Genomic DNA, 17,943 nt, shown 5'->3' with positions numbered 1-17,943 from the left:
TGTCATGGTGGAAAGTTTATTCTGAACGTTAATCGGATCCTTTGTGGGTTTAGTGTAATTAATTAGTTTAACTGAATTCTATTTGATTCAGTAAATGTTTGAAATCACATTCAGAGATTTATGTTTCAGAGATACCAAATATGCTTTATTCTTTATTGCTAATCAATATATATATATATATATATATATATATATATATATATATATATATATATATATATATATATATATATATATTCTTTTTTAATAGACATTTCCATCACAACATTAGCAATGTCCATATAATTATACATATGAATTAAGTAATTTTAAGAAAACCTTAAATAAATTGTTTTTTTTAAGTTTTTTTTTTAAATAATGCAAAATACGTGTATATTCAGGTGTAAACATGTTGTTTGTAAAACTTTAAAAATCACATATCTGTTCAAAATATATAATATATTGTATTTTCATACTGTATCATCTTGTGAAATGTTATGCTTGAAAAGTGACATCTTTTTTAAACTAAAGTACGTAGTAGTATAAGTAGTATGTAATGCAATCATTTAGACATTTAGTGTGGTTTAGGTTAAGTATTATTTAAATGTTGGATGATTAGTAGTGAACTGAAGGTAAAACTGTTTTCCTGAACCCAGAGAGTTCTCTAAAGAGCGAGAGAAGGCAAAGGCTCGTGGAGATTTCCAGAAGCTGCGGGAGAAACAGCAGCTGGAGGAAGATCTGAAGGGTTATCTGGACTGGATCACACAGGCTGAAGACATCGACCCTGAGAATGAGGAGGATGAAGAGGAGAGCAAACGCAACCGTGAGTACCTGAATACAGCACATGACAGGAAACCATGTGAGGGACGTTTAAATGGATACTAGGACCTACACAATTATTAAGCACACATTATACAGTCCATATGTAGAAAGTTATTTCAAGTCAGGATTCAGAATTGAGCTGAGAATGCTTTTTAAATCGCAAATTAGTTCATGAATTTCAGTTAAATTAAGTGTAGCAAACAGGATCGATTTGATCAATTTAAATGTGAATTTAAGGAAGTTGAATAAAAAAAATCCTGTTACTTCTGTAAGTATAGTTTTTTTAATAAAGAATACTTTGACTTTTCTGAAATACACTATTTCCAGAAACATTTGATGATATTAATAATGTAGTAATATTCACCACCTACAGTATAGAAGTTGTGATTTATCTGTAAATTTAATAAATTGTAATTTATATGTAAAATTGTGTGTAATTTATTAATTTATATATACACTACTGTTTAAAAGTTTGGGATATTTTTTTTTCCGGCAGCATTTATTTGTTCAAAAGTGCAGTAATATTGTTAAATATTATTACAATTTAAAAAAGAACTGAATATATTCTAAATGTAATTTATTCCTGTGATGCAAAGCTGAATGTTCAGCATCATTACTCCGGTCTTCAGTGTCACATGATCTTTCAGAAATCATTTTAAAATTATGATTTGTTGCTCAAGAAACATTTCTTATTATTTTCAATGTTGAAAACAGTTGTACAGCTTACATTTTTGTATGGAAACAATGATTCATTGATGAATAGAAGTATTCAAACAAACAATAGAATAGAAGTTCAAACAAACTGCATTTAATTTAAAATATAAATATTTTGTAACATTATAAATGTCTTTACTGTGACTTTGGATCAATTTAATGCAACCTTTGTACAGACCCCGACTTTTGAAAAGTAGTGCATTTCATTTTTTGCATTGCATTTCATGCATTGCATTTCAACTTTCATATTATGCAACAGTCCATTTCCCAGAATTCCTTAATTTACTCCTACAAAATGGTCGATCAATGTAAAGTTATCATAAAACAATGTGGTTGAGATTGTTGAATGACAGAATTAAAATCTGCCTATGTTGATTGTTTTTACAGTATTTGTTTAGTTTAGAAAAATGTCATATATCAGTAACGAACAATCAGCATATCAAGGAATCAATAGCCATGATTAGTCACAACTAATCATTTATATTAAGTGTTGAACTAATGAAATTTGTTCAGTGAGTGAACTTCTGAATTGCACTTTTCAGACTTGTATTAAGGGTGGTGTTTCAACCAAAGCTTTGCAACTTTTTCTAGCAGCCACTGAACCGTCTTTAATTGTCCCGTCATGCCCATCAAACTGCAGCGTGACACCGAACAGACGTCAGCAAACCGAAACAGCTGCCTCTGGTGTATTTTTGAGGAAAGGGTAAGCAAGCGCTGACGCCACGAGTGCTGCCTCTGCCGCAGAACCGCAGATTTGTCAATCAAAGTCCAAGATCTTCAGGTCAGAGGGTTCAGTACAGTACTGGACCGACATCTAGGTCTGATTATGCTTACAATTTAACTGTGATCAAGTCACTGTTTTCAAGAATTGTCTAAAAGTGACATTTAATGAGCTGAATGTAAGTCAGTCTGTATGTCCGGTATCTACTGAACGAGAGGAGCTTGCTCATAAGGGCGTCAAGTGGAGAAACGAAGCAAAATAAGGACTAATCCTAATCCCTTTTATATAAGCAGCACACATGATTCTGAGCGGTTGGAGCCGCTGCTACAGTAACAGCAGATTTTGACTTCCACTGTCACCGAAGCTCCAGCGAGCCGCTCTCTGACTGACCTCAGTTCTGCGAGAGGACGCGAGTGGTTAGATTAGCCGATTGGATTCTGAAAGTTTTTTTTTTTTTTTTTGCTATAATTGATTGATACAGACCCATGAAAGTCGCTCGTCTGGAAAGCTTAGCATTTATGCAGAACTTATTCTGCAAATGGAAAGTCAAGCTGAATTCTGTTTCCGCTCACACAAGTTCACAGAATGCTTTATCTCTTAGAAGTGAATTTATTTCCATTTTTAATCAGTATGTTTGTCTTGTTTTCCAGTAAAACCTGTTTAAAACAACTCACACACATACAGTGTGTGTGTGTATGTATATATATATATATATATATATATATATATATATACTGTATATATATGATACATATGAAAACAAAATGCACTTATAAACAAGTTTTATAAATAAACTCATATTACTTCTGTTATTATAGATTTAATAAAGAATACTTTGACTTTTCAATGAACAGCACAATGTCTAGAAACATTTGATATTAATAATTTAGTTATATTTGCCACCTACAGTATTTAAGTTGTAATTTATATGTAAAATTGTGTAATTTATACACTACTATTCAAATTTTGAGATCATTAAAGCTGCATTTATTTGCTCAAAAATACACTATTGTGAGATATTATTATAATTTAAAATATTTTCTATTTTAATATATTTTAAATGTAATTTATTCCTGTGTGCAAAGCTTAATTTTCAGCATCATTACTCCAGTCGTCAGTGTCACATGATCCTTCAGAAATCATTCTAATATGCTGGTTTTTATTATATAAATGAACTCTAAATAATAATTTAATAGAAAAACAGATAAAGTTCTGTTAATTTTCTGCCATCACATTGTCTTTTAATGTTTTGAACATTTCCTTTCACCCTAAAACACAACACAATGCATTGTGGATTCTAAATATGGGTCAAAAATCAATATGGAAAATCCCATCATATTAACGCAGCACATTGGACCCTATTTTTATGGGTTGTTTTAAATTTTTTACTGAAAACAAGACAAAGACATTGATTAAAAAAGATTTTTGTTTTGACATGATTTAGTCATCATTTGCAGCTAATTTGGGATTGGAACTGTATTTGAACTGATATGATAATATTCAACATCTCATTGCTGTTGCTTAGATATCACAAAACAGCATAAAAGTACATATAAAAAAAAATTAATTATTGTTATTTGTTATTTAATTGGTTGGCCATGTACCTGTTATATTTCTAATGATTTTAGATGTAAATTTAGGAGTAAAATGGTTGTTCATTTTCTAAGTCAAAAAACAACAAAGTATAAATAATAGCTTGAATCTCCAAGCAAACAATTTCATCTCCATATTGATTCGTACCACTTTTTGTGGTTTCAAGGCCATACTGTTGTTTAATTCAATTAATTGTGCAGCCTCATGAGAAATAGCAATATGCAATTGAGCACTGTGAGAAATAATAAGATTTGTTTCAAAAATATAATCAGTGACATTTTTTTACTTAACTTATTTTTTCTGAACTGATGAACTTCCATGCATGTATGTGGGGGGCATCGATGTCAGAGGTCAGCTTCATATCATACACACACGCAAACATCTGCACCATCGAATCTCAACATTTGGACCCTCACTATGTTCCTATGTTTTCATTGAATTCATTGCACCCTGTTCCTAATAACCTGCTCTTGCTCACTGTTAACTAACTACCCTTCATCCTTTGCTCCCATCCAGCAGACCAGTTGCCTCAATGTTGATGTTGTTGTCGTTGTTGTTGTTTACTGTTGTTAATGGTTGTGTTTGGTGCTGTTCTTGTTCCCGTGCTTTAACCTGTGTCGATGTGGCTACTCGTTCTCGCCCTCGTGACCATGCCACGGCTGTGCTGTGCTGTGTAAATCATGCATGGGCTTTGGTTGCATGGGAAATGAAGGGGTTACATTGGCCAGCCTCATGGAGAAGAAGAAGAAAGGGTTTGGCTGGTTCAGCCAGTCCTCTGACACTCATGGTAAATCTCCCTCCCACCCTTCTGTCCCTTTCATATGTGTGTGATTACTTGATGATATTTATGAATATTACCTGTTAGAAGCCTTACATAGAGTTTGTTTAATAGGCTCTCTTTTGAAAAGAGATATGTATTACTCATTGACTTAGGCACAAATGCCCTGTTTTGGCCTGTTTGGAAGTATGTTGTGAAGCTAATAATATGTCTATGTGTGTGATGCTTTTGCAGATGCTATAGTGTTTGAATGCTCTACTTGTGCTTTGCAAATGTGTGTGTTTTCCTTCTCTATGGTCGTCAGAGCCTATATGCTGTTTGTACCCAACAGTTTTTCCTCAGCATTAGCGTTATCAAAATCCTCGCTTGCCCATTTCCACCTTCTTGTACTAATTTAGTCTTCTCATTGTCATTCTCTCAAAATCAGAGTGAGTCAGAGATCAGATCCGGCGGGAGTGGGAGCGCAGCGTCTCTACAACTTAAAAAATCCCACTTTAAAATAGTGAGAGGCGAGTTTCTAACATAGAAATGAGGTTAAACCCAGATCACCAGGCTCATGGTCAGCAGTTTATAGAGAAGTCACAAAAAGTCTGATCACACTCGCTTATTACTGTCTTTGGAATTGTCAGAATTTATCCGTATATCCTAAAGGAATGTGAAGGCTGAGCAGAACTTACATTTTGTACTTTTCGCCTAAAGCGGCGTTTTGTTTTACCATTACTCAAGTCATGATTGAACTATCGGCCTTTTAATTCGATTCCTGTAAATATCTCTCAGCACAGATACAGACTGACTATAATTGAGCTGTCATATAAAAACACTTCACATTATGACTTTCTGCTTTAACATTAGTATGGAAGTAAATTAATGACGAAAACATAAACCATGTTGAGTTGCACTAATTTTAATGTTTTACATTATTTTTACATTTTAAAGTTATTTTTTCGTTCAGGACTTGTATTTTTATTTTATTTATTTTTTGGGAGGGGGGTGAAATTCAACAAGATTGTATATTTAAGCTATTTTTTTATTTATAAAAATTGGTAACACTTTACAATAAGGTCTTATTTGTTAACATTAGTTAATGCATTAGTTAACATGAACATTGAGCAATACTTCTACAGCATTTATTAATCTTAGCTAATGTTAATCTCAACATTTACTAATACATTTTAAAAATCAAATGTTGTATCTGTTTACATTAGTTAATGCACTGTGCACTAACATGCACATGAACATTTGTATTAACTAATATTAAAGGGTTAGTTCACCCAAAAATTTAAATTCTTTCATTAATTATTCAGCCTCATGCCGTCCCAAACCCATAAGACTTTCCTTCATCTTCAGAACACAAATTAAGATTTTTAGATGAAATCTGAGAGCTTTCTGTCCCTCCATTGACAGCTTTCAAGCCCCAGAAAGGTAGTAAAGACATTTTTTAAATAATCCATGTGACTCCAGTGGTTTAACCTCAATTTTCCAAAGACACGTCAGTGCTTTGTTTGCGCAAAAAAACATAATTTATCCACTATATTACAAAATATTAATCTCCAATGCGCAGCAGTGCCAATACAACACGCATGCGTCGTGGTGCTCTTGCACGTTGGAATCCAATCATTGTCCAATTATGTTATCTATTGCATTAACATACACAAGTCTATTGTCCACAACTTTTTTGTAAAGTGTCACCAAAAAGTCACGTGTTGGGAAACCAAAGGCTCAAGATCAGATTACATCTTAATGTCAGAGTTTAGAAATTGTGTTTATACTGACTTATATTCATACATCATCAAAAATTTATTTATCACAGAAAATATGTATGATTTTTTAGCTTTCCTTCCTCAACACTATATTTTTTTAAGAATTTCTCTGTTTCACTAAGGATGCATTTAAAAATTACATCTTTCTTGTTGAATATTTTTCAGAAAGATAAACAATCTTGTCAAGTTCTTGTCCACTAAATTTGACTGAGAATGTTTGAACTGTGTGTTTTGAGTGGTTTAATGCGTGTGTGCTGAACCTTGTGTTTGTAACACAATAGCGAGTATGCCGGCGAGTGAGACCGAATCCATGAATACAGAGAATGAGAAAGGAGAAGAAGAGAAGGTGACATGTTGTGGCCCAACATGGTGAGAAAATGAAAATCATCAGTAATGAATCATTGTAATATGCTGTATCAATATGCTGTTTCTTTTTTAACTTTACAATTTGTTTCAATTTACAGTCAAAAAATTTCAAAATCAAAGTGCAGGTCAGTAAAGATGTGATTAGTACATGCTATTGTCAGTTTGTTTACATGTTATTGCATGTATTTACATTATTATATTTTTCTAGTGTAGTGTTGCTCTATTTATCATTTTAACGCATACCTATCTAAATTCTAACATTCAGACTAGCATTGTATTGCTCTATCTAGTTTTCTTTTTATCACTTTAGGGTTCTGTCAAGTACTCTAGTATTCTAACGTTGTGGTGTCCTTTCTATCTAGTGTTCTAGCTAGTGTCCTGTAATTCTGTCTGTATGTTATTTATCCAGCATTCTAGTGTTCTGTTTAGTTCTAGCATCCTGTCTATCTACAGTAGCATTCTATTGTTCTATTTAGCGCTCCATCGACTGTTTAAGTGTTCTATCTATCCCACCATTTTGTCTAACATTCTGTATATCTAGCATTCTATCTCTCTCTCTCTTGCATTCTAACGTCTATTATTCAGAATGCAGGCGTTCTATCTAGTGTTCAATCTCTCCTTTAAATGCATCATTCTATTTTCATTTCTTCTTGTGTCTATGTTGTCTGACTTCACTGCCTCCTCTTTCAGTCGGCGCTGGCGTCGCTGGAACCGGTTGTGTCGAAGGAACTGTCGTTTGGCCGTGAAATCTGTGCCGTTCTATTGGCTTGTGATCATCCTGGTGTTCCTCAACACTTTGACCATCTCATCGGAACATTACAACCAGCCCATGTGGCTCACACAAGTACAGGGTGAGCTCTGCATGTATTTGTACTCAAAGCAATGAGTGTAAAAGATCATGACTGCTTCATGCTCTCACTGTATCCTCTCTTTTCTGACCCTGATTGGTTTTCTCTTGTAGACGTGGCCAATAAAGTGCTGCTGGCCCTGTTCACATGCGAGATGTTGGTGAAGATGTACAGTCTGGGCCTGCAGTCTTATTTTGTGTCTCTCTTTAATCGTTTTGACTGCTTTGTGGTGTGCGGTGGCATCACTGAGACGATCCTAGTGGAGTTAGAGATCATGTCGCCTCTCGGCATCTCAGTGTTTCGATGTGTACGACTTCTCAGGATCTTTAAAGTCACACGGTAAGGGATCGGAAAATGAAAATTGTTAAAGTGCCCCTATTATGCTATTTTAAAGGTTCCTAATTTTGTTTTGGAGGTCTTCTACAATAGATTTACATGCATTCAACTTCAAAAAATACTTTAATTTTCTCATAATATACTTTTCTCACAGTGACTGAAATGGTATGATAAAGGATTCGGTCTCTCTAAACACCCCCTTTCTGTGAGCCAACTCTGCTCTGATTGGTCAAATGGCCCAGTTGTTGTGATTGGTCTACCACTTACAGCACATGTCAGAAATGAAACACCCATTGCCATATCTGAATTTCAGCTCCAGAGGCTTCCTCAGCACTTGATAGAGATACTATCAATAATGATGCCATTGTTTTTTACTGTATCAATTCTAACACAGGTCCTCATTCTTCGGAGGTGCATGTGAAGTAAATTTGCTTTAACAGCGCAGAAAACAGCGTTTTCTCGACATGTCGACAACACAAACCAAACTCTTCCAGGCCTCAGCTACATCTACAGTGTTTGTGGGTCAAAATAGACGTTTTTCACGGGCAGCCAATGAGACTATGGCAATGTGCAGTTCCGAATCTGTTTCTTTTGGGAGACAATAGCCCCAATTATCATAAACTTTAATCTTTTAAACTTTGCAGACCTTTTACAGTCACAAACAGCTATATTACACATTGCATGAAAGGTAATATCTGAAAAAGAATAATGGGGCACTTATAGTTCATCCTGTTTTTTGACAGAATTTCATTTAAGAAAGAAGAAATTTTCGCAGGGCTCAGAACACTTTTTTACACAGTTTGTTTTTTGCCTTTAGTCATTGGGCGTCTCTCAGTAACTTGGTGGCATCTCTGCTGAACTCCATGAAGTCCATCGCATCTCTATTGCTGCTGCTCTTCCTCTTCATCATCATCTTCAGCCTCCTCGGTATGCAGGTGTTCGGCGGCAAGTTTAACTTCGACGAGACACAAACGAAGAGGAGCACCTTTGACAACTTCCCTCAGGCCTTGCTCACTGTGTTTCAGGTGTGTATGTGTTTGTTCTTTTAAAATGTTATTTTAATGGGATATGTGTTTGCTCATGTGTAACAATGTTGTTCTCAGATTCTGACCGGTGAAGACTGGAATGCCGTCATGTACGATGGAATTATGGCATACGGTGGCCCATCATCGTCAGGAATGATCGTGTGCATCTACTTCATCATTCTCTTCATCTGTGGAAACTGTATCCTCCTCTTACTGCTGCTGACTTCCTAAAGAAGCCAAAAAAGGAAACAGAAAAACAAAGGGACAAAAAAGCTGCAGTCCGTAACTTTTTTGGGTTAACTTTTTTTGAGCAAGTACAGTGTTCAAGACTATCAGCTTGCCTTCGCTCTATTCAGAACGGTAAGCTTGTAATAATGTTTTTAATTCCAGTGGTACTGGTGAATTTCTGCAGGAAATTCGAGCATGTCTTTGCGTCATTACGTCACTTCTGTACACATACAGAAGAAGTCTCGGCTAGTAGGCTATAATGCGTGTGAGGATGTTGGAGGTGGAGATTTATAGCCTTTTCTCACAGCACTTGATATAAATTAAACTTATCAATTAGATGGCGGTTCAAACGACAATCACCATTGACAACTGGAGATTCACCCGTTATAAAATGAGACATCAAAAGACTTCGAAAGACTTCAAACTTCAGAGTGGCTACTGGAAAAAAGAGACCGCAACCAGGCCCATTCGAAAACAAGGATAAATATCGGAGGGACATTAAATATAGTCACGCAATGCTGATTTTGTTAACATTAACAATTTGAGAACAAACTATAATTTGCACGGTTTGACGTGATATAAGTGATCGTTATATTTAATCAGCGCAAATTACTGCAATGCTTTTTTTAAATCTGTGATTCTGAATGACAGTATCCACATCGGCACGGTGACTGACAGCCACACATTCTCCTCAAACTATTGGATTCATCCGTGCTGTGCCGTGCCGAGGCAATACCCACGTAAAGTTGATAATTTCCCGCGAATAACTGAAATTGCAGATTTTGAACAGAGACGGCGACAAAGAGGAAAAAGTACAGACTGCAGCTTTAAGGAGTCAATTCATCTTCTTAGACGTTAGACATGTTGGTGTAAGCCTAATTGTTCGGCTAATTGTAGATTAGTTTTTAACTATCTTGGAGTCAAGAGAAAAGTTTGTAGTTTTAGTTCCTGGGATGTTACCCTAGAATCAAAGAGTTAAGTCCCGCCCCATTACTGTTTTTATCTTGAATGAGGCAGTTGAACCCTAGTGCCTAGTTACTATATATATAGGGGTGTGCCGGTTTCAGAATTGGTGATGACGGTTATGACGTGAGTCAAATGTCGTCATGCGGGGGAAAACATCTCTTAGAGCGTGCGAGTAGGCTACAGAATAGATTAAAAACGCTTGAATGTTTAAACTGGTAACACTTAAAAAGACGTGCAAATGATAAACGTTAGTTACGATACAATGCTGGTCCAATTGTGCAAGTGAATATTTCATCATGTCCCGACCCCCAAACGCAAGAGTGTAGTATCGCCACCTGCAGCGCTTGATGCTTGCCTTCTGCAACCCATTTGAGAGACGAGAGAGAGAAGACACAGCACCGCTGAACACTTGCGCTGTTTGTGAAATTACGTTTTTCAGAAAGTTTTAAAATGACTGATTTGATTTTATAATCTGTGTGGATTAATTTACTAATACAACCTACATGCTAAAGTGAATCAATGTTTGCGGGAATTTCCCGAATTTTAAGTGGGAGACCTGCGGGAATGATTAAAATTATGCGCAATACATAATTTGTGCCGGGCTTGTGCCGAAATTGGAGCCCTGAATTGGCTACATTCAAAAGAACGACTGTATTGATACGCGCATCGTCAGGAGTTCGTTGTATCGATATTCTGAGCACAGCCCTAATGGAGATGGCGGGTTAACTCTGTGTCATCGCGCGCTCTGATCGGTAAAGGGGCAGAGATTTCAGACCTCCGTTTATTAAGGAGATCTCCAAGATTTCTCTTCTTGGGAGGGGGAATCCCTCTCCCGAATCATCTCCAGCAGTAGCAGCCTCCGAAGCACCACTAACTCCGCCTCCGTTTCCCTCGTCAGCTGATACAACTTCCCCCCGGAGTCTTTTTTATTAAAAAATATTTTAATAACACTGTTTTGGCAGTTATAGAGTTCTAATGACGGTTTTTAACTATAACCGTCGGTCTCACGGTTATATAATAACCGTCACACCCCTATATATATATATATATATATATATATATATATATAGATACAGGATATTGCAGTTTCTGTAAAAATATTAAGCAGCACAACTGTTTTCAACATGGATAATAATAAGAAATGTTTCTTGAGCAGCAAATCAGCATATTAGAATGATTTCTGAAGGATCATGTGACACTGAAGACTGGAGGACTGTAATGATTCAGCTTTTATATCAGAGGAATAAATTGCATTTTAAAATATATTAAAATATAAAACGGTTATGTTAAATTGAAATAATATTTCACAATATTTTACTGTATTTTGATTAAATAAATGCACCCTTGGTGAGCATAACAGACTTAAAGAGACAAAAACATAAAAAAAAAAATCCAGACCCCAAACTTTTGAATGGTAGTGTTTGTTTGTTATGTAGCATATGTGTAGACAATGTACAAATTAAATGTAATGAAAACATTTATTTAATTATAAAGTTAAAAATTATGAAGTTTTTTAGCTTTAAGAAATAGATTTGATCATAAAATCTCCCAATATTTAATCATCTTCATATCATTCCAAATCTTTCTGCTGTTATTTGCTTCATATTCCCACAGTTCATAGTGACGTAATCTGTCAATCTCCAAAAATGACACCAACAATTAAAGAAGTTTTGGTTCAGTATATAGCAGTTTGCAAACAGTAACTTTTTTTGTAGTTTGCTATTTCATAATGTCAAGACATACAGTATATTGAAAATTGTGAAAAAGCTTAAAATATTGAGCTCTGGTAGAATTGCATTTTGTATTGCATTGCAAAATTGTGTTGTTTTCTTATGAGCATTACAGTGTAAAGCTGTTGGTTTACTTAACACATTGACACCTAGACATTCTTCTGAATGTGTTCTTGGCTATCGCTGTGGACAACCTTGCAGACGCGGAGTCTCTGAACACAGACACCGACGATAAGAAGAAATGGTAAATGAAATCAAACATTGAAGGCCTGGATCTAGTTTGCACTGCTCGTGTGCTGCATTTTACAGTGCTTGTTTTCGTGCCTTTTTTTCCCAAGTGAGGAAATTGATGAAAATGAAGATGATGCCAAGGTAACTAGTCTGTGCCTGTTTTTGTGTTTTATGTATTTTTGTGTTAGTAGTAGGATATTATAGCGTTGCTTTCTTTCCTTCAGGCTGGAGAGGAGGATGAGAAGGAAAACGCAGGTAAAGAACTAAATCATGTCCTTGCATATCCAAGATTTGTTTATATACTTGTCCTGATCATCGTGTCCGTGTAACAGAAGAGGAGGAAGAAGAGCCGGACGTTCCTGCAGGGCCCCGTCCACAGATCTCAGAGCTTGTTAAGAAGGAGAAAATCACTCCAATCCCAGAGGGCAGTGCGTTCTTCATCTTTAGCAACACAAACCCGTATGTGTCACATTGATGTCTGCTCAAACATACACACAACTAGATAGGAACAAAGACCCATGTAAACCTTTACACACTTCATTTCTGAATCAGTCTTTTTACATTACTTTATGCATTTGGCAGATACTTTTATCCAAAACAACTGATATTGCATTCAAGGTATTCATATCCATTTATGCATTCTCTGAGAATCAAATCCATGACTTGGTGTTGCTAGCATTTTATTTGAGCATTATTTATATGCGAATATAGTATTTGATAATATTGTGGATTAGTTTTATTTTTATATTTTCAGTTTTCATTTTAGTTTGTCTTTGTAATTTTATGTGCTTTTGTCATTTTATTAGTTTTTTTGAATTTCTATTTAGCTTTAATTTATTTTTATTTCAGTTTTAGTTTTAATTCTATTATTTACTAATCTTAAGGCCACATTTCAAATTTTTGTTGAAATGTATTTTTTTTTTAATCTAATATTTTATTTCAGCTTTTTCAATTACCAAAAACATTAACAACATTGTTAATTTCATTAAAATTACTAGACTTCTGTTTGAACAGAGCCTGTCTCAAAAACATGGCAAATTTGTTCTTCAGATGTTCATTTTAGTTGCCATTAATGTGTCACCACAGCATTAGTTAATCGTTTTGGACAATACAGTATAAGAAAAACCTGATCAAGCGTCAGACTGTTGTTTTTGCATTTCTATTAAATCCATGTTTCTAATGACTAAATAAAGTCACAAGGCAAATTATTTTATTGTTTTAATTGCTTAGAAAAGCCTTTTTTCTGTACATTAGATGCTTCTGGGTCTTGAACACACATATAGTGTTTAAAATGTTTTTCAGTGTCTCCTCCTCTGTCTGTCTGTAGAATTCGAGTCGCCTGCCACAAGCTGATAAACCACCACATCTTCACCAACCTCATCCTCGTGTTCATTATGCTAAGCTCCGCCTCCTTGGCCGCTGAGGACCCAATCAGAAACTTCTCTGCCCGGAATATCGTGAGTACAACTTGCATATATATACAAAAGCTATTTGGTTCTGCAAATGTCACATTATTCATTAATGTTCAAAACATATTCATACTCAATATATTCTACTAAAACAACACTGTCCTCGAAAGTTTAGTGTTATGATAAAGCATAAGTGCAAGGGTTTTTAATTGATTTGTTTTGTTTATGGTTAAGAGCTATGTAGTTTATGTACTCCGATTGTAAATATAAAAAAACCTACATTTATTATTTTTATTATTTAATTGTATGATTAAATAATAGCTTTCCAAAGCATTTACAGATAAAGTAAAACAAGTATGTTAACAAGTAATTATATGTTACTCATTCTCATGTCGTTCCAAACCTGTAAGACTTTTGTTCATCTTAGCAACACAAATAAAGATATTTTTTAAGGAAATCGGAGAGATTTCTGTCTTTATCGTTGATCAATGTAATTTAAGTTAAACGTAAATTAAATCTGTTCATATAAAGCAATCGTGTCTCTTAAACTGCTCAATCTCTTTTTGAAGTTTTTGAAGTGTCAGTGTTTTGGGTGAATGGACTTTCAATGGAGGCACAGAAATCTCTCAAATTTCATTAAAAGATCTTCATTTGTGTTCTGAAGATGAACAAAAGTCTTATGGATTTGGAACGACATGAGGGTGAGCAAATGACAGAATTTTTGGCTTAACTAACCCTTTAAAAGGGTTAAATGTAGGGGTGTAACGGTTCAAATAATTCAGTTTGGTTTTTATCGCGCTTTCAAGATTTCGGTACGGTTCGGTATGTGCTATGTTCAGAGAAAAAAGGTACTGTCAAATAAAAAAAACGAAAATAAAAACAAATAATCAAACTACAAGCAACAGCACAAAATAATTATGATAGAGCAAAGATACAAAAAAATATAAACAGTGCTTTTCAGGTTTTTCAGGTATCAGTAGTTTTCAGGTCCAGAAAGTAATCAAATGTAAAATAACATTGCATATAATCTTCACTGTATAAATTAAATGAAGATTAATCATTATTAAAGTAACAAAAGCTATTCAGTCAATAGCAGTGAGTGATTTTTTTTTGTCTTTTGTTGTTTGATTAACATTAAAAACACAGATGGGAGGAATATTAGGCTGCTGTCACTTTAAGACATAATGCACGGATCGAAGATACTGATACTGTACACATGCGTCCTCTTTCTCGACCGTTTACGTTCACTTATGACATAACCTACGATGTTTGCTAGGATACTCGCCAAGACGGGCACGTTGACAATAGCCATGTTTCCATCCACACGTTTTTATCCGAATTAAGTGATATCGAATGAAAACTGCCTTATGGAAACAGTAAAATACGATTAAATTTCATGAATATCGACTCAAATGAAATACGTTCGGTCTCATCGGATTTTATCTTGATCGATATACGGCAAATGCGATAAAAGCTGATGGAAACGTTATTTGCCGAATAAATAATGAATTGCGATTAAGTTTTAGGCCCTTTTATGGTCGCAACACGCCACAAAACATAGAAGAAGACGAGTTCATTTCCGGCCAGTATTCCCGCTCCGTTTGCGCACACATGGCGGATGTCAACAAAGACAGATGTAAGTGGACAAAGCAAAAAAATGCTTCAACCAAAGGGTTTCCGTGAAGTGTCTCTGAACCATGATATCCCAGAACTGATGGAGCGCTGTCGTTCCCACACCACAGGCCGCCTCCGTTGTCGTCGGGCATTTACGTGCATCTGCATCATCATAGCAATGTGTTTATAGCGTCGTTGTTTTCTTATGTTAGGTTTGCTTGTTATTACGTGGCTTGGTTGAATTCTAATGTAGAATGCGGTGTGTTATTTCTTGTTAACAGACTGCGGAGCTGCTAAGTATAACACTCCGTTGCCATGGACGCAGTTCAGAGACGGAACGGACTATTTTCTTTAGCAGAAGCACTACTCGTTTTAAATCAATAAACTACTTTTTAAGTCAATATTTTGTGTAAAATTATTGATTTATTTGGTAGGTAGCCATGTAATAAGCAGGATAATGTATAGCGAGGCGGTTGTTATAGCGAATACAACCCCTTCAGGCTAACAACCGCCTCGCATATACATTTTCCCTTAGATATGTCGCTATCAGCTGGCACATAAGCACTATTAGGCTCCGTTTTGTCTAGCAAAACTTTGTTCGCAAAAGTTTGCTTGAATGTTGTTCGATTCAGTGCGAAAATGAATGGAAACACCTTAAAATGTCTCAAATCAATTCGATATACCAATTCGATCGCAAAACAGCATGTGACGTCATTACGTACAGGTTTTTATTCGCTTTAAAGCTGTTGGATGGAAACACACTTTCACCAGCTTCATTCGCATGAGGTTTTATTACCGAACTTCAGATAATTCGGTTGACAAGAGGATGGAAACATGGCTATAGTTTTTGTGTGAATCTGTCTGTTCAAGATCAAGACTTGAAATAGAACTCAATATTTGAGCGTTGTCTGAGACACGGCTTTCCGTGTGTGTGCTTCCGATGAGTGCACATACACATCTTCCCCTTGAACGATTAAATTGGCTTGGCTTAAATGAGTTTAGTTTAAACACAGATAGCAACGTGTGCTTTTAAAGTTTAAAAAGAGTGACTGTTTTGTTCACATTTTTTGATCATCGCTGTTGTAGCGTATCGGGAAGCCAGAATGCTTATCTGACAGAAACATACAGTAGCCAAACTCTGTCTGTCTGTTTTACGTGTTGATATTTTCATCAAACCATATTATAGATGCGTCGTCAGATTTAAGATGAACCACGGTGCCAGTGCGTGCCAGACTATTGGTGGATTTTTTTTTTCTACAGAGAACCGTTACACCCCTAGTCAAATGTGATATTTGAGATAAACTAGTGGAGTTGTATGTTTTGTGCATCTGTTATTCCTTCATCTCTTCCTATCTGCTAACCCTTTTCTTCCAAACTAAGGACTTCCTTCACTGAAAGAGTAATGTTTCTGTGCTGTTACCATAACAGACTAATAATTAACTAAAGGAAACCACATATACCTATAATTCTAAATCTATATTCTGATGGTAAATGATGATTGCTAAATGTCCTTGATCTTTGTTAAACATGTACATTGCTCTTTGCAGATACTTGGTTACTTTGACTATGCTTTCACGGCTATCTTTACTGTAGAGATCGTGTTAAAGGTAAATGTCCTGCCCTGTGCTCGTGTTGTGTATGTTCAGTAACGCTGTAACCGTCTGGTTTATTCCAGGTCCTAGGCTATGCAGATTATGTCTTCACTAGTATGTTTACATTTGAGATCGTGTTGAAGGTAACCTCTCGGCACACAGGCCTGGCTGCATTCTCTCCATGTGTGTCACCTGCTACTTCAGTACTACCTGGCTTGATCAATCTCTTTTCTTTCTCTTTTTTTAAACCATGGCACCTCTTTTACTAAAAGACTAAAAGAAAAGAAATGTCTCAGAACATGAAAGCGCATCTTCATCAAACACAGCACAAGAGTTGTCAGGTTTTCACTTTTCTTTTGGGGAGAATGACAGGGCTTGAACTCAACCCTAATTGGTCAAAGTGGGGTTAAGGAAGTTTTGAAGGAAACCGATCTGGAGAAATCACACAGGATGTGTCTGTGAAACTAAAATGCTTTTTTTGTTGAGGAAAGAAAGCAATTCAAAAAGACGAAACTATGCAACTCTTTGTGAAATGAAAATAACACTGCCTCTCTCATGCCTTCTTAACTGATTGGCCCGTATCCAGTCCATAAAAGAGGGGGCAAACATAACCATGCTTGGACAGAACATGGTTCAAACCCCTTGACTGAGTGCATATCAATGCAATGCGACCTCCAGCGCCATACAGGGCAGCACAGTTGTTATTTAATGAAGCTGCAGTAACTATCTCTGGCTGTGTTCAGAATGTCATACTACAGTACTATTATATTCCTGCAGTTTATAGTACGTATACTGTGTACAATATGCACATTTTCTCTATATATTTCTGTTTAGCTTTCATTTATATATTTCTCATTGTTAGTTCATTTTAGCTAATGCAAAAGCTTCAACAAATATGGCCATATTGTGTTACCGAAATAACCAAATAGTCTTAACAGAACATGTCAAAAAAGCACTGTAAATTTTATGTGTGGTACAGCAAACAGTATTATAAATATTATATATTTTTTTTTCTTTTTTTTTATATTTAGATATAATTTATTTTTCAGTTTAGTAACTTAAAATTATTTATTTCAATAATTGAAAAATGCAACATTTCTAATTTTCATTAACATTTTTAAGTTTACATTTTTCATATAATATGTATGTACTATTTTATTTCAGCTTTATTCCATTCACGAAAATTATTTTTAATAAATTTAGTTTTAGTTAACAATAACAACACTGATTT

General features: G+C 35.3%; 1 protein-coding gene across 11 annotated transcripts in view; it reads left to right on the top strand.

The window, feature by feature from the left end:
- Positions 1-17,943, top strand: part of cacna1da (calcium channel, voltage-dependent, L type, alpha 1D subunit, a) — a 102,446-nt gene that overhangs the window by 50,035 nt on the left and 34,468 nt on the right. For 7 of the 11 annotated variants that reach the window (XM_077203929.1, XM_077203925.1, XM_077203930.1 and 4 more), the window contains exons 8-21: positions 636-802; positions 4,542-4,616; positions 6,649-6,736; positions 6,832-6,858; positions 7,424-7,584; positions 7,695-7,920; positions 8,735-8,942; positions 9,021-9,141; positions 12,020-12,110; positions 12,205-12,238; positions 12,322-12,352; positions 12,430-12,556; positions 13,425-13,554; positions 16,668-16,727. In XM_077203929.1, the coding sequence (XP_077060044.1) occupies positions 636-802; positions 4,542-4,616; positions 6,649-6,736; positions 6,832-6,858; positions 7,424-7,584; positions 7,695-7,920; positions 8,735-8,942; positions 9,021-9,141; positions 12,020-12,110; positions 12,205-12,238; positions 12,322-12,352; positions 12,430-12,556; positions 13,425-13,554; positions 16,668-16,727 (1,546 nt within the window). Of the gene's footprint in view, positions 1-635; positions 803-4,541; positions 4,617-6,648; positions 6,737-6,831; positions 6,859-7,423; positions 7,585-7,694; positions 7,921-8,734; positions 8,943-9,020; positions 9,142-12,019; positions 12,111-12,204; positions 12,239-12,321; positions 12,353-12,429; positions 12,557-13,424; positions 13,555-16,667; positions 16,728-16,795; positions 16,856-17,943 lie in introns of all 11 variants that reach the window. The other 4 variants (XM_077203926.1, XM_077203921.1, XM_077203927.1 and 1 more) reach the window with 3 other exon arrangements.

The sequence above is a fragment of the Siphateles boraxobius genome, unplaced genomic scaffold (assembly GCF_051911475.1).
Source record: "Siphateles boraxobius isolate OS27281-9 unplaced genomic scaffold, OSU_SipBor_1 5, whole genome shotgun sequence".
NCBI classification, from domain to species: Eukaryota; Metazoa; Chordata; class Actinopteri; order Cypriniformes; family Leuciscidae; genus Siphateles; species Siphateles boraxobius.
The sequence above is the reverse complement of the archived record's forward strand: the minus strand, read 5'-3'. Positions and strand labels throughout refer to the sequence as shown.